The 24,433-nt window shown below is 35.6% G+C and overlaps 1 protein-coding gene across 2 annotated transcripts in view; it reads left to right on the top strand.

Moving 5' to 3' along the window:
- The window catches only part of LOC124369924 (xanthine dehydrogenase-like), a 292,507-nt gene that overhangs the window by 22,497 nt on the left and 245,577 nt on the right, over nt 1-24,433 (top strand). Inside the window, exons 1-2 of one of the 2 annotated variants that reach the window (XM_046828118.1) lie at nt 19,183-19,321; nt 19,864-19,919. In XM_046828118.1, the coding sequence (XP_046684074.1) occupies nt 19,865-19,919 (55 nt within the window). In that variant the 5' untranslated portion in view covers nt 19,183-19,321; nt 19,864. Of the gene's footprint in view, nt 1-19,182; nt 19,322-19,863; nt 19,920-24,433 lie in introns of those variants that run through there. The other variant, XM_046828119.1, reaches the window with a different exon arrangement.

Raw genomic sequence — 24,433 nt, forward strand, 5'->3', positions numbered from 1 at the left:
CATGTGTAAGTCCAAACCTGTTAAATCTTGCCTGTTTAGATGGATGTTACAGATTTGCCAAGCGCGCGGGTCGGCTGGCCGCTTGATAGTAGTAAGGGGGAGAAGGGCGTCTTTTCCAAGAACATAGGGGCTTTCCCTTAGAGCCCATCCCTTCGGTATTTCCCAAGACCCAAGAGACAAGAACTAGAATATCTAAAGATTATTCACTTGTGTCGTGGTTATAAAAAAATGTTCCGTTAAATCAGTTATTTTAAACCAATCACAGCGTGATAACGCGTAGGTAAGATTTATTATGGTATTTTTTCCACTGGTATCATATGGTGTTCTTTTCTGGGGAACTTCATTGTCATCCTCTTTCAACCGGGTTTTAGACCGCAGAAAATGGCTGTGAGGGTGAATTGTGGTCTCTGGGACCGGGAGAGTTGCCGAGAAGTATTCCCTAGTGAACATTTCCTTAACCTTCCATCCTTATTCATACATTCGATGTTTGTGTTTACTTTTAAAAACCTGTCATCCTTTCCATCCTTATTAATTTACATCCTTATTCCGACGGTTCAAAACCTGCCCTATGGTTCCAAAACATCACCATGAAATCTTAAAAAAAAACAACCACATTTCTTGGGCCAAAATATTTTATTGCGACCAGACTTTATAAAAACCAGTGAAACCCTTCCAATATTTAAAAAAAGACTAAATAATTATCTTATGAACAGAGTATGTTATATCTTGGAGGAATTCTTGGGAGGCTTGTCTCTGACGGTGTACGTTTATAAATTGTATTTTTCAATGACAATTTTCAATGCAATTTGTATTTTTAATGAACAATAAAAAATTTGATTTGATTTGATAAGGGCAATATTTCGTGGAGAGCTAGTGCAGCCTCGGCCTCACGCACAGAACGCTTGGTCTATCTGTACAGAGCATCAAACTCTGGTATAACGTGTGCGCGGGAAATGTTCTTGAGGCACTGCAGAAATCTCCATACATACGACAGTAACACTTTTTTAAGTTAATAATCTCGATCCGGAAATGTATTTAATTTTTGTGGATCCAATTTTTCTATCACTCTCTTTAAATGGTTTTTAAACCATTTCCCTTTTACACAAAATAGTCTATTATGTGTTTGTTTCGTAAAGATATCTTGCAGATCATTCATTACAAGACTGGACGCTTCCTCACACACAGACGTAGTTGTGTAATGGAGACACCGTTACTTTCTATAGAGTTTTCTAAATTGCAATATTATCATTACAGTGGCGTATGAAGAAAATTATTTCGGGGGGAGGGTTGACACCAGCGATCACATAAGACCAATAGATGGAGCACTCCTATTCCTACAGCATTACTGGTGTTGAAGCCAGTGGCGGCCATCTTGAGAACGTCTAGAAACGCCAAACGCCGTCCAGAAAAGCTTAAAAATTGCAGTCCGCGCGCATAAATAAATCGCCACCTAGCCCACTTAGGATTAAGCCAAAATGTTCAAATTTGGTGTACGTATATCTCATAAAACACCGATTCCAATGGCGCAACTCAAATTACCAGTTTTGATCTCTATATAATTTTAATGAGCAAAAAAACTTTAAAAGTTTTATACACATTTGAAATCGTAACATGAAAAAGTCGGTCTGTGAGGAATTTTTTTGTTTTTAGGACAGGCAAGTTTTGTAAGCGGGAAAGTTTGAGATAAAGAGTTGAATTATTTTTTTCATTCGAAACTTTATTTTCTAAGACCAGTCGTTTTCCTGATATTATCAGCAGAATATAGGCGAAAACCCTGACCGCATCGCCCGACCTACAACAGATCGCCTACACTCCAGGCCGCTCTCGGCTCTTAAATTAAAACTCAACATATCGTTAATTTAAAATTCATTTAAATGTAATTAATTATTTTTAATATGTTAAACATTTTTAAACCCCATTTATAAGGCATTCGCTTATCATTTCATGTAAATAGAAACTGTCATTCAGTGCAATTAAAATATTAACTAAACTTGAGGCAGTATAAGGTACAATAAAGTAAACCACTAGACATAGGACATAGACCTTATTTATTTATCAACGGACAACCATTTTTTATAAGAATAGTGCAAATTAATTAATTCAAGACAGACAGCCATAATCGAACAAATTTATAATAAAACATGGTGTGTTAGTTTTGACTATGCAATAATTATAAAAAAATCATAAATAACACTAACCAACTCGAAAACTAATATAACTTGAGTATAATAACAAGAACAACAACAACAACAACAACAAGATAAAAGAAAAATAATGATAAACATTTAAGAATTAACAAGATAAATTTAGAGCAAATAAACAAACAACAAGAAATGATGTAGCAGATCTACTTGGAAAAAATCTATACATTTACAAGAAATCAGGTAATTAACAATGTACAATCTCATTTAGCAGTGCAATTTTAGAAACAAATATTAATTCATTAAAAAAAGTACAAAACAAATAAGTTAAATTTACCACCAAGCTATTAGAAAAAAATAACGTAAAAAATAAATAAATTAAGTATCATTGAGCATGATGAAAAGACTATTTCTAAAAAAGCTATAGCTACATGCGAAATGGTCCAGATGCTGGCACACACCAAAATTACCCAAATGGGTAATTCATTATGTTTATAAATAATGAATTTAATATAATGGAAATTAAAATATGAAAATTAGAAACATAAATATCCAAAGCTTACAATAAAAACGTACCTCTCTACTGTCCTAAAAATATTACAGTTTTTAATAGATGACTGCGTATTCTGGTTTTTGTGTAATGATGCACTGACATTTTTGCAGTGGTGATGTAGTCGCACTTTGAAGTATTGTTTACAAATAGCTTTTTGAACTAATATAAGGTGATTTACCCCAGGATCTTGTACAAAACAATGCCCTCCTGGGAACAGATTTACACCGATACACTTTCGTAACCCTGAATTTACCATTCTGTCCTCTAGTTTTTCACAGTTGTCAACGTCGCCTTTCTTAATACGCAACTTTACTTCTGTTTCACATAACAAACAAAGTTTCACAACACCTTCAGAAGGTTGTAAAAGTCCTCCTCGATTTTTTACAACTTATCAAACTGTTGCGGTATTGCGTTTCCTCATTAGCCCTGTAACAGCTGTAGGCACCCGCTACAGGCTATTTTATTTCTTAACGTTCTTACTACAAAACCAGAAAGGTACTCCACAATATGCGTCGTTACATTTGAAGTGTTTCCTACAATATCATAGTAATAGTCGAGATCTTCATCTTCCTTCTCATGTTCTAAAACCTGCCAGACAGCAGCGAACACAGTCTGAGCGCTCGCCACTAGGGTGAATCATCCCAAGGTCGCCGCCATTGTTGTATCATCAGGCGACAGAGGCGGCTTCAACGGGCAACCCCACTGCTCCATCTATTGGTCTTATGTGATCGCTGGTTGACACACTGGGTTTAGGAAGTATAACATACCCTCCGAAAATAGGGGCTCGGGAATCTTCCTCCGGGAACTTTCTGGGTTTTTAAGACGTCGTGAATGTGTTCCATCTTAAAACAAAGTAGTCGGTGCAATATTATTGTTCGTCTTTCAAAATTTCGGGGGGAGGGGAGTGCTTGAACCCTCCAAGACCCCCTTATATACGCCTATGCATCATTATTATATTATTTAAAAAGTGTCCAGGATCATAATACATCTCGTAAAACTTGTTGGTCGGCGGAACTGTGATTTTTGTAAACATAAGTAAAATACTATTCACTGACCAATCACTGGGTCTCAAAAAGAACAATGTCGTTAATCTAAACTTCTGTTAGTTTCTTTTATCCTCAGACGTCCAATAAATCGGAATCTTAAATAATTCGTCCTAAAACTTGTTCAAATGGTATTTTCCTTAATTAAAGTTTCAACTTTTTCGACTCTATGTCCCACAAATAAACAAATCCGAATATAGACTACTATTTATTCGTATGAAACTATAATATATACAGCGTGTTCCATAAGTGAAAAACCAAACGTTGAGCGATGATCTGACAGGTCATTTCAAACAAGAAAAGCTCTGTATATATTAAAAATTGTTGATAGTTTCGTAGTATTTAAATGTTTGTGCTTTTCACGAGAATTGCGTTTAAAAGCAATAAAATGTTGTATGTTGTATAATCATAAATAAAACTAATAATGTCCAAGTTATTATTTTGTGGTAATACAGCAAGCAATCCTAAAAATACAGCAGTATTTCAAACTATTTTAATATATTGTCATAACAAATTCTTATAAATTGTAACGCTTCGTCAATTTTCTGTTCACACGTATTTAAATGGATACTATGCTAAAAACAGCTATTAAATAAAGTGATCCATTGTCATAAGAACTTCTTTATTTGATTCCGATCGAAACTTCAGTAACATATAATAGTTTATGTTCTCTGTGAACAAACACAATATTTTACTGTAAATAAGTCACTAATTGACGAAAATTGAAGTTTACTCATTATAGAAATAAAGCGTACAGATTTTCCTGGGGTATGTCAATCGATATAACTTTTAATGAAATGCTATAAGGTTTATGTATAGTCCGTAGGCACATTAAGGAGACTGGGACAATAATTTAAGATTTGTGTTTTGAGATGCACCTTAAATGTAATAATGTTATTTTTTTATGTTAAAAGTAGTATTTTTATGTGAAATAAAAAATTAATTCATGACGTATATTTTAAGTTTCTTTTAATTTTGCAATTTAGAAATTAATTGATTTTTCTTCTTGAGTCATAAAATTGCTTTTTTTAAACTAGTACATTTTTCATGAAATTGTATATGGTCTTCAGTTCCGGTGTAATATATGTTGACTGAAGACTGTTCTCCATAGTAAGGGTGAAATATTTCAAGAATATTGTAATCATTGTTTCGATTTGGAGTGAACTAATTGAAACGCAGGACTTCAGTGTTAGCTATTGTCTGTGAACAGTGTAGTAGTGACTCATAATCATATTTTGTTAATAGGGTTTTGGGGTTACGAACTACTGAAAGAATATAATTCGGTTACAGATTCTATTCGCTGTTCGAGGGATCACTCTCGAAAGTAAAGCTTAATTCAAGATTCTTGTAATTTGTGGGATTCTTTAAAATCTCTCACAGTGGTTTTTTTTGCACGTTTTCGTAATCAATCGCGAGAAATCGTGGGAAACACCAACATATTATAACACTGCCTCGTGGCAAGGTCAGAGCTGATCGTACGTTGCCCAAGAGACACGTACTAACGACAACGTAACCAGTTACCTCGATGAATGAAAATTTCTTTCATTAATCAGTTGCATATTACTTTTCTTTTCTAGGCCCGTCTAGTTGTAACTTAAATTATGCACACAGTTCAAACAATGAGTAATTTGGTAGATACAACTGAACTGTTTTAAAATATAATGACACTTAAAACTACATTAGGCTCTAGCCACAAATAAATACCCTATGAATTTTTATTTTTTAAGATTTGCAAACTCCTTCTTGTGCAAAATTCGTTGTCAAACACGTATTGTGCTGCCCTTGAAAACCATAAGAACATGTGGAGAGAAAGATGATAAAAGGGACTTGTGAGTTGACCTTGGATAAGTCGTTAACTTTGCCGCCTTCGGGATCTTACGAAACCAAAAAGACCTCAGTTAATTGGAAAGGACAGCAAAATTCTGCTCTAACCTACCTTGAAAAGAGATCCTTCTTCCTACTTAGTTTTCTCTTTCGGGCCAGTCACATGTTAGTAGTGCCTGACACCAACTTTCATTCTTTCGGGAAGGACACTGACCCTGGACAAGAGAATGTTAAATTCCCCAATTTGTTCACAGCCTCAACTCCATGTCACACTCGTACCTTACTAGTGCCAGACACTCAACTTCATCCTTACGGGGAGGACCCTATTCCTGGACAAGAGGATGTTAAACTCCCGAATTCGTTCACAGCTTCAACTCCATATCAGTGTAATATCACGTCCAGTCCAATAGAGGATGTAAGAGCTTTGCATATCTGGAAATCACTGCTCTTCCCAGACAAATGGACAGATGAATTTTCATTGTACCCAAACTTGTTCACCCATCCAGACACAGAATTATTCAGAACCCGCTATCACACTACATGAGTATTTAAGTGCTTTATATATTGACACTGAACATAACTTTCTCATTACAACCAATGAATACAAAATTGAACAAGAGCATGCAGAATCATATAACAAGGGATTCTTATCAATCTGCGGGGACAGATTATGAATTAGTCTCTGAATCGAGTACAGTCAATGCACTTAGGTATTTTTATTTTCAAGTGAATTATGTGAACTCTATCCCTAATTATGGGAAGAGGGATTCTCATGATCTGAGCAGACTTTAAGCAGTTAAGGTACTTTCGGTTTTTAGTTAGTTTTATTTTTATTTTCAAAGTAGTTTTCTTCTAAGATAACTTCCCTAAAGGCCATCGATCGATCATTCAATGATTTATTTAAAGTAATAATGTTGGGCAATTTTACAACCAGCCCCTAACGGCTGAAGATGATAATGTTGTTTTTTACTGTACAGTATACAAGGTACGAGTACGCCAGACCACATGTTGCGTAACAGCCTCCGTTGAAGTTGCATGCAACATTTCACGTCTATAAGCTCCTTTCATTCTCAAGTACATACAATTCTACAGTCTGGGAGCGGACAGAAGAGAACTTTAGCCAGCTTGTAGCCTACCATTCTTGTCCATGAAACATAGAGACAATGCTTGTCTAATGTACAAATTAAGTTTCATGCAAAGTCTAAAATCTGCAGATGAGGGACATACTCTTCATCAAACACGATGTTGTTAATGTAGAAATGAAGTTACTTGAAAAATTTAATTTCCATATCTCAATTCGTCCTTAGATAACAGACACACACGCAGATAGACATACAAGATAAATTTGCCGGAACCCTTAGCGATAGCTAAGCAAAATATACAACATTTCAAGTTTATAACGCAATTCCTTTCCGAGATATCGCCTTGAATTATAGGCTCTTCTTACTAGGAAGAGATAACCGACTATATCTCAGTGGTGTGACCTTGGAAGAAGGATGGCTGGCTTTGTTCTAGCCTCTTCCATTGAAAGCGGGCAAGGGTGACCGGGGTAGACAATGTTCCGCCATGTTGAAAACTTCAGAACAATCAAACATTAGGGGAGCCCCACCCATCGAGCAGTAAACTACACTAGCCCTTCACCCCAATCGCTCGTCACTTCGAGTAGCGATATGTCGCTCCTGGGGATCCATTGGGTTGTCCAGATATAAACGACACAGTTGGGTTAGCTGTACTCATTATAAGTTTTAATGGCAGGTATCAACCAACCACTACTGAACCCTCCTGGGGCCTGATTACAAGATACCCTCAAGTACTACTTAAACGTTTGTACATTTCTCATGGAATGGCCAAAATTCGTGTAGTATTTTTTAAAGCCGTGACTAATATTTTTTTAAACATTAAGACAACCTAATACTGAATTAAACACAATTTATATCTGTAATGACTAAGGTGACCAGACGCAAATTCCTAAAAAGAAGGACATTTGGAGGCGAAAAAGCAGGACATTCAAGCAAAAAAGAGGACAGTATTAAACATTCTTTTAAACAAAGTTATAAATAAATATAAATCGAAAAATAAAATGAATTCATATTATTAAAGTGTATACTGATGGATAACAGTATTATTTGAGGCCATTCTTTTGTATGTGGCGTAAAATTGAATTAATCATTGTTAGAATTTTTCTCTTTAAACATTTTAATTGATTGGGACCCAAATTTTGAAATTAATACTAAAAATAAATTTTGTAAAATAATTGGAATTAATTCATTGCATTGATTTATTATGATATCAGTAAGCTATACTAACAGACATATATAAGAAATTCTCACTATATCAGTAAAATATGCATTGTATTATAGCAAAATTAACCTATCTATCATTAAATTAAAAAACATTGGTATTTATTGTGTTTTATTTATTGTGTTATAAATTTATGACATAATTTGCTAATTAAAAAAAGTCAGTGAAAACACATTGGTTATTAGAGTGAAACGCCGCCTACCGCATCAGAATACGACGATCCAGTCAGAAATGGCAGCGCATAATGTACTTCACAATGTGTACCTAAAACAAGCCGCCATTTCTGATTGGATAAACCTTTTGAGATGCGGTTTGCGGCATTCAACTCTACTAAGTGAGCTCTTTCAAATGAGGTATCACTCGACCCATGCTTCAATTTAAGATTTCCGTGTTTTCCTCTGTGGGCCGTCCCCCCATGGTTGGCATGTCATGGTAATAGCAAGGAAAAATAGTTTACATAGCCATATGACACTGTGCAAAGTTTATAGATGTTATCTCCTATGGTTTTGTTAAATATTAAGCCGTACTCATACTTTTCAAACACTCTGTAGGACAACACAACATACAACTAAATCTAACAGCTGTTCACATGCCATGGCATTACGTGTGGCTGCAATAACTTTTCATGGTCTATCTTCAGAACTTCGGAAATCGGAAGAACTTTTAACGTGATGTCAGTATTTTTAACATTTAAGCGTTCGCCAAAAAACCGCAAATTTGAAACAATTTTCAAAAACCGGGAGGACAAATATTTAAAAACAGGACGTCTGGTCACTCTGGTAATGACGTATGTATGTTAGAGGCATGTATGTTTGGTTTGTAATAAATAGTCAGTTGGTAAATAAATAGTCAATCATTTCCTAAATTTTTAACACGAGTCAAACCCCCCTTTTGGATCCTCTCAATCTAATCTACAATCTGGAGGCGCTAGTGACACGACTATTTTCCTCGTGCGGAAAACCAGTTCATCTGTAACCCCCCCCCCTTCCCCCTTCACACATCGGCCAAAGTCTTTCGAAACCATTCTGCTTTGTTAAAACCGGTGTATTGCGTTCTTCCTCGCGATTAATTCAGCATGCCATATGAGCTTGAAAACAAACATAGTATTCGTCACTATAGCTTTGACAGATCGTTCCTAAAAATTTTGAAAGGTTTCGAAACGCATTCACAAAAACTTTATTTTTAGTGTTTCCGGATATGGTTGGTTTCTTTTAGCTAAGAATCTTAAATGCTATTTAATGAAGGGACGAAGCATCTGAGAAACATAAGGTTATTTTTTATTTTTTTTTATTATTAAATTTTTTTTATTAAGTACGTATTTGTATTTTACTTAACCTGCTGTTGGCACAGCCCTGTATATCAACTCTCAGGAAAATGTTTAGTTATATTTCCTCAAAGTTTTTGCAACATAAAATTCCTATAGTTTCTCCACTTATAGAATCTCTCCATCGTCTGAGTGCCCTTTCCAAAATATTGGGGCAAGAAATCCACAGCACTTGCGCTTTTTTAATATTTCAACATGCTCTTGTATGTACAACATTTTTGTTCGGTGTTTGATTTTGACTACAATATTTTCGTTCATTGTCTCGTATTTTTTACCAATATGAAGGTAAATCTGAGAGTTTTCTTATTGCGAGAATGTTGAAGATATAAAGGGGTCAAAGGTGGGATGATTACATAATCACAACTACCCGTACTTCCCGTATTATATTTCTATTTATAACCATAACTTATCTCAACTTCCAACGTTTTAAGGTGTCAATGATTTGACAGAAGAATAAAAATACCAAATTATATTTTCACTGCCTAAACTCAGTAATGTCCAATGTTCGCTAAGATTATACGTGTACATAAGAAATAATTTAAGCCCAAGCCCATTTAAAGTAAACATTCCCTACACTAAAACTTCGATATATTAAGTAAGACACAAGCGAACAGACTGATAAGTTGTGAAATTAGAACAAAACGAGCCGATTGTTTGACCTTGACTTTTGTCCTTTAAGATAATTGATACATCTCAAACTATTATTTTTAGTTTCTTATTTTTGGTCTTAAGACTCATCATTGGGTGAGATACCTCATTTTAAATATATGCTTCATACACATCCACTATGTTGGACTTGTTTAATGTGTGAGTTATCTTAATAACTTACATGTTATAATAAAAATAACTTTTTTGCACACATTGCATTTCCCGGCATGTTTTCTAAAATATCACTGATCATATTTTTTTCTGGCGAGCCATAACTCCTGAGGGATGTAGACTCTTACCACTTCACACACACCCACACAACCACACCTGGCCACAACTCTTACTAGTACTACAGTCTTGCTCTTATAATAATAATAGTAGAGCCTTCTGGTGTGTGTCTGCTCACTCTATTATTCCTAACGTTCCGCCTCTAACCTTGTCGTATGTGACTGCTCACTCCAGTATTCCTAACACTAAGCCTCTAATCTTCTGGCATGTTTCTGCTTACTCTCGTATTCCTAACGCTGTGCCTCTAATCTTCTGGCGTGTCTCTGCTTACTCTCGTATTCCTAACTCTGTGCCTCTAATCTTCTAGCGTGTCTCTGCTTACTCTAGTATTCCTAATACTATACCTCTAATCTTCTGGCGTGTCTCTGCTTACTCTCGTATTCCTAACGCTGTGCCTCTAATCTTCTGGCGTGTCTCTGCTTACTCTAGTATTCCTAATACTATGCCTCTAATCTTCTAGCGTGTTTCTGCTTACTCTAGTATTCCTAATACTATGCCTCTAATCTTCTGGCGTGTCTCTGCTTACTCTCGTATTCCTAACGCTGTGCCTCTAATCTTCTGGCGTGTCTCTGCTTACTCTAGTATTCCTAATACTATGCCTCTAATCTTCTAGCGTGTTTCTGCTTACTCTAGTATTCCTAATACTATGCCTCTAATCTTCTGGCGTGTCTCTGCTTACTCTCGTATTCCTAACGCTGTGCCTCTAATCTTCTGGCGTGTCTCTGCTTACTCTCGTATTCCTAACGCTGTGCCTCTATTCTTCTGGCGTGTGTCTGCTTACTCTAGTATTCCTAACGCTGTGCCTCTAATCTTCTGGCGTGTCTCTGTTTACTCTAGTATTCCTAACGCTGTGCCTCTAATCTTCTGGCGAGTCTCTGCTTACTCTGTTATTCCTAACACTGTGCCTCTAATCTTCTGGCGAGTCTCTGCTTACTCTGTTATTCCTAACACTGTGCCTCTAATCCTCTGGCGAGTCTCTGCTTACTCTGGTATTCATAACATCCCGCATCTAGACTGCGAGTATTCCTCCTCTCTTGGTCGAAGATTTTTCATTTATACTCTACATAATTACTTTGTATAAAGAACATGAACAACTTGTGAATGTGTTGACAACTCGGACACTTTTGGGTAAATCCAAGCATGATTGATTGTCCTCGTACCCGGCCTCTGTAGATCCGTGGAAAATGTTTCCGTGAAATCAACAACATTGTGCGTTACGAAATCTCCAGCTAGCACACGAGGTCACCTCTAATTGTGGAGATTGTCAGCTGTGGAGGCGGTTCACTGCCGAGTACCGTGTTGACCCAACGAGTACGTGCCTGTGTCCTTCCTTGCTTATAGCTGCTTCTATCCACCCGATTTGTAAAACTAATGCTGATATTGTAAATATAACCTTAAATATACAAGAATTAAATATACAGATTTAAAAGTTAAACTGGAAATCTACATGATATACATTCCGCATATTAATATTTTTACGAACAGTTCTCCAATCTGAGCATCGTTGTTCATATTGATATTGAGTTAGGCTAAAACCACCCTAAATTGTACATTTTATCAATATATGGTTTAAAGTCCATCCTTTGAATTCTGTCCAGTTCTCGACCAGTAGAAGTATCCACAGAACAGCAGTGGCGTATAAATACAATTATTTTGGGGGCTTGGCTCTTCTATTTTCTTAGACACCATCAGGAAACAGGAGATCAAGAATCTTCCCTGGCAAATTGTTGAGCTGTAAGACCTCATAAATGTATACTAGCTTAAAACAAACTATTAGGTGCCACTTTAATGTTTGCCTTTAAAAATGTCAGGGGGTGCTTGCACCCCTTAGCCCCCCTTTATATACACCCATGGCACGTACAGTCTCAGCACGCGTGCCAGCCATGTAGTCCGCACGTGCGAAGTGGCTGCCCGTGCTGGGCCCACACACGCCAATGTGTGACTCTAATAGGCACAGCCCACACAATAGTTGCTGTAATATTTAGGGATTTGAATATTCTTCGGTTGCAAACAGTGCCTTTTCGGAATTATATTTTGAAATTTCTATAACGGGTTACTATCTACAAACACGCATTCTTTTAGTAAAAAGACCTCCATTTGAATGAAGGTAAGTACAACATGAAATAAAAAGAAGTTTGTACATTTCATAAAGTTTGGGTGAATTTAAACGGTTTTTTATTTTGGAATATTTTAGTCGTTCAAATAAACAATTAAAAATAAATCATCTATCGTTTAAATGTTCCATAAATAATTTTTATTACATATAATCGATTCGAGAAGTATAATTAAACAAGACATGTTTATACGAGCCACTCACTGTACAAGCTAGCCGTATATGTAAACGACTTATTCAAGCATGTGGTTCATTACATAATGGAATGTGCACAAAATAATAAACGCTATTATTTTATTGTTACTCACTGCTATAATGGATAACCTTACGACCACACAGTCAGATCACAACATTTTACGAACAACACTGTGTTCGTCGTGCCACATTAACTAATGCTGTGGTGAACAGTTATTAATGTACTGCGACATGTTTAATTCTCTATAGTTTTAGTAATATTTTCCCCATAAGATTTCTTAAATAAGTGAAATAGTTTTTTAGCAAGCTAGCTATTAATAAAAGAGTAACCACATTTAACTGTCGAAGGTCTTATAAACGTGTCTTTACTATTGTATTTTTATATTTTGAAATTCGATTATACATATTAACTACTATTTTTAGAACATTTACATTTATAAACCCAAAGGAGAAATTACCCAGTTATACTTTAAATAAATCGAATTATAAACAGATTACCAACTGTTCCAATTCGGATGGATGACCAACCGGACACAACAAAAAGCGACGCAGCTGTCATTTAGAAACTTTTTGTGCCAGCGTGAGCAATTCATACATGTTAATGCCTTATTCAAACTTTTGGTCCATTATATCAATGTGTACAAAGAAGCTATTGTTTCATTGTTATTCATTGCTATAATGGATAACCCCACAACCCTACAGTTAGATTGCAATCATAATCATGAAACCCGGAAGTCAATTACAGTTATTATTCCGGTCTCTTCCCGGAAGTCGAGGATGTATTTGAATCTGAATTATGGCTTTCGTGTAGTGAAATGAAAATCCATATTTACGTAATCTGCAGCTTGGGCCCCAAAGTATGGATTGAGCCCAAAAGTATGGATTGAGCCCAAAAGTATGGATTGAGCCTAAAATTTGGTGTCCGTTTATTAAGCACGATATGGACGTTTAAGTTTATATTTGAATTTGGCTTTTGCTTATCTAAAAGAAATTAGGATTAGGATTGCAACAGCAGGGGCTGAAACAATTTTTAATCAGACTGCATCCTCAATGTGCCTTGTGTTCTTTTTCTTTGCTTTTATCGGTTGTTCATAAAACATCTCGAAATATTTTGTATTTTTTCTACTATGTATTCAAAAAACTTTAAAAAACACTAAAAAGCATTTAGATAACATATTTAAAATTAAACATCTACAACAGGGCTACGATAAATAATGATGGATTCTAACCGTTTACGTTTTAAAATTGTACTTACCGGGTAACACTCAACGTCATTTCACTACTACAGTCGGCTTTTAAAACAGGCACTGTAAGAATCTCAACTCACAATTGAAACTAGTGGGAATGTACGATGAGCAAAGTATTTGAATTTTAAATTTGAGATTATTAAATGATATTAAGTGCAGAGAATGTGAAATTTGGAAGTGGGTGGTGGAGATACTCTGCGTACTCAACTTAATGCCAGTGTTCTTTTTAAGTAATGTAACAAGGAAGATTATCTCAGCAGGTCCGTGAAGTTGGCACAACCCCAAGATAGCGCTTACGTTGAAATTAGTGCGAATCGTTAGTGCCAGTTAGTGTTCCAATTCAAATGTACAAAAGTAGTTAGTACTCTTGCGGTTCAAAAGTTCACTAAAATACCGCAGAAAGTCAAATTCGCGGAAGTCAGCCCTACTAGAGTACATATTAGAGCTCTAATACAGAAACTTGTGTCATTTTTTAGAGCACTATAACTCTCAAGGTTAGTGCGTATTTGGTTATAGTGAAATAATATAACAATAGAGGAAAGCAATAACGTATAATACAGTATATATTGTTTGTACTTCACGATCAGATTTATGAAATTCCTCCGTCTTTAGTTAGTAATTTAAATATAAATATATACACAATTTAAATTGAGGGAATACCACTTAGTTGGTACACATGTTTAGCATATTTGATTTGTGTTTATAAACCTCCTTTATGATAAATTATTTTGTTTGCACCGCATTTGTCTTTCTTTTTTTGCGACAGACGCCTTTCGGGTGATTTCGTAACACCAGTCTCAGTATAGAGCCGCAATGAAGGTGTCAGCTACATGTGTTATTGTACAGTAGTTTAAACTTTTGTACAATCATAGACGTACACATTCCTGATTTCCAGGTGCTTTACATACCGGGGAGTTGAGGGGGGGGGGGGTCCCCGCTAGTCTCTCAGCGGTCAAGTCCCTTCGGACAAAGGAAGAGTTTTTTGCCAACAATTCTAGACCCTTTCGGCGTTTACCCAAAAGACTTTTATGATAGGCAATATCGTTATGAGAGACCTTGGGAATATTAGGACCGGAAGTACGTGATCTTAACAATGGCTACTGTCCGCCAAAACAGCGTTTATGGCCACCCTTCTAATGGGTTCCCTGTAACAGATGCCAGATGGTAAGAAAGGAATCTGATAAGTGTAGAAGCGGTAGGAATCCATATACACTCTTTCAAACTCTATAACTCAATTTTAAATCAGTACGCTTAAAAAATACCTATGTTGCTAAGAGATAAATACATAGTGTTTAAAATCGTTGCAAAAATTACCATGTTTAAGTTTTAATTTTTAAGTGATATATTTTTGTCCTTCAACAGGCACACAGGGGTCTACTAGTACCCATTTTAAAACACGCTTAAAACATAAATATAAAAATAACTTGCATTTATCTAAGTTTTGCTCGTTTCCTTAAACTATTAGCGTGGTTAAAACCAATAAATATAACAATTGTAAAATTCTTTCTCGCAAAATGCTACAATTTTGACGAAGAAATGTAAACTCTTTGAAAATAGCCATGTGCATCAGTTGTTTAAAAGTTTTAGACACAAATTTTAAAGTAGCTAACAATTTATTATATGCAGAAACAATGCATTAGTATATTTATTCGATCGCAATTATCATTTATATTACACACAATCGCAAACGTAGGCAAAATTTGACTATCAAAATTTAAAACAGTGGTTTTATAATATTGTATAATTTTTTTGATTGCCTATTGATTAAACATTGTCTTTGGTCAATAAAGATAGTGATGAAAGTTATATCACAAACAACTAAAAATTAAATTACAACCAATATAATAAAATATAGACAATGAGGAAAATCACAACTTTAAACTGAACACAGGGGTCACTGGACCCAAAGACGGATAAAGTAATTTATTACTCAGCTGACAACTGGTATCTGAGACGGCCAATGGTGGAGCTTGAAGCTCAGTGATACCAACTAAAATTACATGGGTACCAAAAATTCCTGCGATAAGCTTAAACTGAGAAATATGAAAAAAATGTATGTGGTGTCCTGTGGACCTCAGTGTGCTCTTTAAATGTTAAGTAGCTGAATGAATTCAAATATAAGTCTCCTCAACACAGTCATGTATTTCTAGTGTTAAAAAAATGTCTTCCTCTATATTGATTGTACTTAATGAAATGAAAAATGCTTATGAAATTAAAGAGGCTGAGTTAGGGCTATCAAGCCCTCTCTACCACTCAACCTCATATTGTATACAGTAAATTTACAATAGTTTGATACAATTGTGGTAAATTATTAACTAATTTTTTAAATATAAAAAACAAAAATGCTTAACCTATACAAAATTAAATTATCTCAAAGTAAAAATCTATATATTTAAATGAATTCAATACATAAAATACAAAAGAACAACTTTATACATTTTGTGATAAATACAAGAATATTCAAAATGAAGAGCAAGAAGCAAGAAACATTCAGTCACTCTTAACACACCGATTGACCACATGACCGCAACAAGCATCACCACCCTCGTCACCCCCACAGGCCTCCCAGCACCAAGCTCCTAACGCCTTAATACTGCAACACAATTTCCAATTTAACACATTATAAGTTCACATAAATGAAATATGTAAATACGGTATGGGCTGCGTGCACGAACGCAGACTTTGTCTATTAAATCATTTGCATCTACTGGATGTTACGTTTTTATTTAGAAGCTGTTCATTTTGAAATTATGAGTTCTCTCTGTTCCCATACAGTGGCGTGAGGTCATGTTTTAACGCGTTAATAAGTTGCACCAGACGAAGCTGGTAAAACCGATGTTTTTAAGCCAGAGCTTGTGTTTTCTTACATTGTCATGGTTATTTTTAATTTTCACACTTAGACCTCTTCCAGATAGCAATAAAGAACTAATACACGCGCTGAACAGAATTTAGAGTGCCGTATGTGAGTAAAACTAAAATTTATACACATCCATGGTGGGAAGGGTTGATTTAGTATGAGTGTTGAGTTTAGCTCCAGTTTACCTTCATCATAATGCAGCATCTGTTATATGATGCTATTACAGATGTCACGCCTGAAATCTGGAGCCGTGTTAGTATAAAGAGATCGACGACGAAGATGCGACCCGAAGCACGACCGGATCGGTTTATTGTCTCTCAATATCTAAGAGGCCGTGATTAAATTAGCTGCTCAATTTAAACAACAGCACCTATTGTTTCATCACAATGACAATGGGTGCTGCAATAAATATTTTGCAGACTCACAACACGCGCTTGTCTCCACTGTCGTCCCTCGGTGTGGATGCAGGATGTTGCAGGTGTGTCACAGCAGGATGCAGGATGTCATCAGCTTGGCCGAGGACCAGTCATCCTCGAGGTTTCCAATTCCACAGCTCATAATTTTTGACGTGTTTCAGTTTGTTAGATTTTAAATGTCTATACAGATTCCGCTCTGAGCTGTATCACTTTTGCAAATTTTAATTGCGACGTGTAAATCGCCTTAACATTTTGGAATCACGAGTGTTAGGGGTCGGCAATTACGTGATTTCGTTTTTGAAGGTTCTTGAGGGCACCTTTAAACCAGATGAAGGGAAACCGTAGGCATACGGACTGGTGAAGGCGATGTTTGCCAGAGGCAGCCTCTGGGAGAAACGTTTCTTGTCGACCTTGAATGTGCAATTAAACCCATCTACGTTGTGTTGGGTAAACTGCTTTAAACAACCAGCTAGTTATAAACAGACTACACTACAATTATTTATACAGATAAAGGTAATCAACTACAACAATGTTTATTTAACTTGCTTTAGCAAACTACTTCGATTAAGTGGTTTAGATTGAAGCCTTATTTATAAGTCAAACGTGGCATGATGGACAACATCAGTATAATATAATACAATACCTGTCATAATGTATCATATTTAAACATTTTCAATAATTTATACTATCCACTTGCTTATTTAGCCAACCACATACCTTCAGCCATCAATCCAAAATGCTTCTTTCTATTGAATTGTTCACTGTAGGTATGTGGTCAACAAAACCAGTCATATGAGGAATATTGCAATCCAGGGAATGACGTGTTAATTTTAATTTAACGCTGTTCAAAAACAATGTTTGAATTGTCAAAACAGTTTTACTTTCTCTTGTTACACTAGCTTCAACAATCTTGTTAAATTTCTGTTGTTTGAAAAATTAAATTATACATATTCATTCACACGCATATCTAAATCAATTTGTAGTGATTTACATTTTTTTATCTCGTTTACATATATACAAATATAGTGCAAACAGGTTACACGAGAAGGTTCCCACATGGCAAAAACTTGTATGTGAGAACCGAGTCCATCTTCACTCGAGTTTGCAATGGCAATATTATTAATATACAGGATTTTACCGGACGTTTTCCATCGTTCGGTGGTACAAAAAAATCAGTAACACTACGTTTCAAGATTTGAAATCTGATCTCTTCTTCAGGTACATATTTACTTGAAGAAGAGATCAGATTGCAGATCTCGAAACGTTGTGTTACTGATGTTTTGTATCACTGAAAGGCAAATGTCCGGAAAATTCTGTTTCCTTCACAATCCTTCCATCGTCAAAAACAAACTTCAAACAATGAATTGATATACTGTACACTAAGATCTTTTTTAGAAGAGGACCGCAATTTCAAAATATATGGGACAGTAAAAACTAACAATATTTGGTACTAGTATATGTATTTATACATATTAGACAAGTTTTAAACTTGTGGAGGCCAATAGAAAGGTTAGGTTAGGTTAGACAAGTTTTTAAACTTGTGGAGGCCAATACAAATTTATGTCACGGCACATGGTTTCAAACAAGTTCTCGTCATCGTGTCGGCGACGCCACTTGAACTCACAGAGATACGACTCCAACAAATCTCTTCTCGTTCCACATTCTTTCTTATTTATTTTTTTGGCAGAAGCCCACATAGATTCTTATCATTTGCGTGTTCGCACCTGTTGGTGGGTCCACAAAGTTTTACCTGTGGTTCACAGTGAGATGCTGAAACTGCATTCCAGGTATATTTCGTATACCGTTGTAGGAAGGTTACAAATACACGTAAAAATAACTGTCATGTTTCTGTAGAAAATACATTTTGAAATTGCGGTCCTCTTCTAAAAAAAGACCGTCATACTATTTAGAATAAAATTAAAGTTAAATTTAGACTTGTATGATTGTTTGAATTGACTATGATTGTAAATAAACTAATAATAACGTGCTCTGTTTGGATTCATATTGACTAAATTCAAGCATAGCAAAAGGCCATCTTATTTTGCATATCGAATCTAAGTGTGGCAATGGTAATTAATCATATATGCTAATGAACCTACGTGACAAAGATGTATCAAGGCTATGGTATGGGTTTAATGAATGCTATAAGATGAAGGACAAAGTACGATATTAGTGTTGGCCGTTTTGGACCCAAGCCGCAGTGCTGGAGATGTGATGAAGCGGTGAGCGGGAATGGGAGGAGGGGTAATCGTTGTGGGTTGGTTTTCCCAAGTTCAGTTCTGCACAGGACGTCTCTGCAGACCAGGACGAGCGGCGCTAGCCTACGTGATCGTTCCGGCTCTTTGTTCACATCCAAGCCGTATCCTACCAGGTATGACTACGATATTTGTCCTGGCATGTTCGCTGAACGAAAGCTAATTATTTGTTAGTTTATAGAAATCCATACTTAACATCCCGTGCCATTCCAAAGTATATAATTGTCAAGTATTTCCAAAACGTAAAACTGCAGATATAACTAAATTTATTTTTAATATACACTCGTACATTGAATTCATATTTAATTTTAATTTCACATAATTATTTTCAAAAATGGTACAATTTAGGCCCGCTAAGTTTCAGCGTGGTCCTGTAGAAGTATGTTATTGAAGAGTTTTTTTACAAGATAGTTTGGAATATTTTCGATGGTTTGTTCTTTTTATAGCCTACCTGTTCGCATTTTATCCAATAAGCTGCCAGTTTCCACGTTTTATCCCATCAATAAATGCTGCGTCTGACATTTTGCTTTACAAAGTTGCCATTATGGCTGTTTTCATAAAGATGTTGCTTCATACAGTTTCCTTTTTATACATGAAAAGTAATGAGGCTTTAATAGATTATGATACAACTGTTTAAAGTAAATGGTTTATTTTTCAGGATGGTGGGGTTCAAGGAGGCATCAACACTTGTGATAAATGGGAAGACCTATTCAGGTAAGACTTTCATAATCTTAAGATTTGCCTATTATTAGAAACGCTATTATGTTTAATAACATATCTACAGCATATGAAGCCTTGCTAAGTAATTGCAATTTAAAAGGCAAAAGAGAGCCAGCAAATAATGTAGATTATTTAATTCCACTCGTTTTTATTTTTATATTATCTGGAGGTGGCGCGATTAGGTAGATTTTTAAATTTTAAATACATTAAAAAAAATTTTTAATCATAGTGCTTTAATGTGACTTCCCGAAGACAGAGTATTTTTTTTTTTAAATCAAGCCCAAATAAAAACGACTAGAGATACACATGTGAAATTTTACCGGTATGTACATGAGTTATAGCTTCATAAAATGTATAGTTATAGCTTCGAAATCTTATCGAACAGCCAACTCTTCTGTCAAGTCTGTCACTTAACTTAAGTTGCTGTTTTAACAGCCATACAGGAAAAAGTCTGTTAAAACGACAATCACAATTATGCAATGTCTGAGGTTAAAATATATTAATGAGTATAATAATATTTACGTACATAGTAACTAAACCCCATTTACATTTCCCTCAGCTCATCGTGTGATTTGTGCAATTTACTCTCACAAAAACAGGTTCACAGCAAATTTACTATCAATACACAATAAACAATACCATACACAATTTGTACTGCATGAGAGATCGCACCGAACTAAGACAGTAGAAACATCGATCGACCTGTGCTTGTTATTGCACTAAGTGATACTAAAAATAGATTTTATCAAAGGTTTTTAATCTGATGGCGGTTAAAAGCCACTTCCTGGAATGAGCAACAATCTTTTGTAAATTCCATATTAACAGATACTGAAAAAAACATCTGTTAAAGGTTGATTAAATAATCTTAACGGGCAGTTTAAACTTCTCAATGATTTCACAATAAACATAATGCTTACTTGTTTTTTTTAATGGAATCTATTGATTACAAAACAATTAATGTAAATACATACATAGCCAAAAATAATCATTAATAATTTTGAGTTAATAATTATTTTCAATTGTATAAATTATTTCCTCACTCAAAGGATTACGACAATGAAATGATAATATTGAAGGACTCATTAAAGATCGTGTTGTGGCCTTTGTTCTAAGCGAAAATACCACATAACAAATGTCTCCTCTGCCAGATTTATCACTGTTCTTGAAATACCGTTTGCAATGTAACTACAACAGAAACACCTTTTCTTTGATTAATCGTAGTGGCTGTGCAAATTTAATGTTTGACGAACGAGGGAGCATTATAATTTAAAACAAAAACATTCCTCTGCGACTTGTAAAAGCTAAAGGATGGTCTGTCAAAACATTGCCCAATTCAAGGACGTCAACTCTGCAGTGGAGTTCAATGTCAGATGTAATAATCCTCAAATAACAGCACAGAGTATTTACTGATGCCCTTGGGGCAGTTTATCTTGCTTGCTGTCTTCATCACAATCACATCGACAAGTCTTGTCTGATACATTCACATGATTTGTCTTCACTTCAGTTTCATCTGTTTCCAATCATGGAGCATCGTCTACAATCAAAATATCGTCTTCAGAGTCATCTGTTTCCAATCATGGAGCCTCGTCTACAATCAAAATATCGTCTTCAGTTGCATCTGTTTCCAATCATGAAGCCTCGTCTACAGTCATAATATCGTCTTCAGTTTCATCTGTTTCCAATCATGGAGCCTCGTCTACAATCAAAATATCGTCTTCAGTTTCATCTGTTTCCAATCATCGTACCTCGTCTACAGTCATAATATCGTCTTCAGTTTCATCTGTTTCCAATCATCGAGCCTCGTCTACAATCATAGTATTGTCTTCAGTTGCATCTGTTTCCAATCATGGAGCCTCGTCTACAATCATAATATCTGTCTTCTGTTTCATCTATTTCCAGTCATCGAGCCTCGTCTACATTTAACTGACAAGACTTAATAAGGTTGAATCCAACCATGAGTTAGTACGATACATTCGAGGACTTACATCCATTGGGTCCGGACAGTGGCGTAGCGAAGGGGGGGGGTCCAGGGGGTCCGGACCCCCCCCCCGAAATTTTAAGGCATATTAAAAAATAAAGCATGGAGCAAGAGAAAAAAGGAGATTTATCATTACTCTTGTCTAAAAACATTAAATTGATTGATTTAATTGATTAAAGTGACCGTTGTTAAAAATATAATTGTCCTTACGTTTAAACCATAAAGTATCAAACGATACTTTTGGGCTCTACCTTTCGAATAGTGTAGTGTAATCACGGTATTTCTATAGGGCGCGGTCACGTGACGTCGCAAAGTAACCTGAACCGTAACACGGCGAACAGTTTAAATTAGTGACCACTTCGTTCAAATTCGTCTTGGGGACGTAAAATGACTGCTTAGAATTAAGTTACGACGTTGATTTTTGGTGTCATTAAACTGTAAACGTGTATATAATAATCGAAAAAAATATAAAAAATCACACTTTCGGTCGGAAAATAGACTTGAAAAACTCTACTGATTAGAACTTCAACTAATTTGGACTTCAGTGATTGAGGTAAACGTGATTTTTTCGATTGAGTTAGGACGACGATGTTTGTTATCATTACACTGTACATTGTACCTATATAATTATCGAGAAAAAAAATCACTTCCGGTCGGTAAATACCGAAGTAAAGCTCTCTACAGATTCAAGTTTTGACGATTTTAGATTTCACTGGTTGAGTGGTTGAGGTAAAAGTGGTACTTAGAATTATGTTAGGACGATGATTTTAGGTATTAATTCAACGCCGACTAATACATATATAATTATCGAGAAAAAAACAATTAAATCACTTCCGGTCGTAAAATACCGAGGAAAAGCTCTACTGATTCAGATTTTGACGATTTTGGATTTCACTGGTTGAGTCGTTGAGATAAAAGTGGTACTTGGAATTATGTTAGAACATTGATTTTGGGTATCAATTGAACGCCGACTAATACCTATATAATTATAGAAGAAAAATTGAAAAAATCACTTCCAGCCGGATAATACACCGGAAAAACTCTACTGATAAGAAGTTCCGACTACTTTGGATTTCACTGACTGAGGTATTATTTCATTTTCCTTAGTATATTCCGATCGGAATTGATTATTTTTGGTTTTTTTCTCGATAATTATATATTTATTAGTCGGCGTTGAATTAATCTCTAAAATCAATGTCCTAACATAATTATAAGTACTACTTTTACCTCAACCAGTGAAATCCAAAATTGTCAAAACTTGAATCAGTAGAGAGCTTTTCTTCGGTATTTACCGACCGGAAGTGATTTTTTTCTCGATAATTATATAGGTAGTCGAGTACAGTTTAATGATAACAAAAATCGTCGTACTAACTCAATCAAAAATACCACGTTTACAGATACGAAGTCCGAAGTAGTTGAAGTTCTAATCATTAGAGTTTTTCAGGTATATTTTATTTCCGACCGAAAGTGATTTTTTTTATTTTTCCGATAATTATATACTCGTGTACAGTGTAATGGTACAAAAACCCGTCATTATAACTCATTCATAAATACCTCAATCAGTGAAATCCAAAGTAGCCGAACTTCTAATCAGTAGAGTTTTTCCGGTGCATTTTCCGACCGTTAGTTTGATCTGTACCCGAGCAACGCTCGAAAATTGCCCTCCTTTTCTAAAGGGTTTTCGGCCGTCAGTGGCCCAATGTCTCCGAAGGGGTATTTCATTTTCTCCACAGAATATAGTTGTGTCAATTATACGCTTGAGTGAACCTCTGTTTTTTTCTTTTTCTTTCTTAACCAGTGAATCCAACTTCACTTTGGTGTCTTCTACTCGGCCAGAATCGAACTTAACGATTTACCGTAAATTTTCTGTAGCTATACAAGAATATTTGTGGTAGGCTACTAGAGTTACTGTGAGAGATTTGCCTATTACATCTTTACACTTTCTATAAGGCGTAGTTACTAAAGCTCCATATTTTTGGTATTTACCTTTTACCAGTGAACTCATTGGCAAGTAACACACAAAACTTCCCCCGGTTTCGGACCCCCCCCCGAACGAAATTTCTGGCTACGCTACTGGGTCCGGACCCCCAAAATTTTAATGTACTGCTGAAAGATCGTTCTGAACAAAGAAACGGGCCAAGAACTTTTTAAGGAACACAATGGGGCCTTACTCTCTGTCCACTAAGAAAAAAAAATCAGTTGTCTGGACTCCCCTCCTCTAAATTTTTTTCCTGGCTACGTTCTTGGCTACGCATTGTACCTTATGCAATTTAGATCGTATTCTATGGATTGTTGATATATTATAGTAATTGTATTTCTGATTGATAATAGTACGTAGAAAGGCTGGTGCGCATGACTCAGAATATGACAGCTCCTTCTTCCGCTGTTGAAGATTTTGTATTCTTTATTCACAAAACCTCAAGAGCTGTGATGGCGTTATAAGACATAACAATATTTATATTAAAGTCATAATCGGTTTAGGTGTCTTCATAATTTAGATACTCTTGCAGTGAGTAGAAGATATCTTTGA

This window comes from Homalodisca vitripennis, chromosome X (genome assembly GCF_021130785.1).
Source record: "Homalodisca vitripennis isolate AUS2020 chromosome X, UT_GWSS_2.1, whole genome shotgun sequence".
Lineage (NCBI taxonomy): Eukaryota > Metazoa > Arthropoda > Insecta > Hemiptera > Cicadellidae > Homalodisca > Homalodisca vitripennis.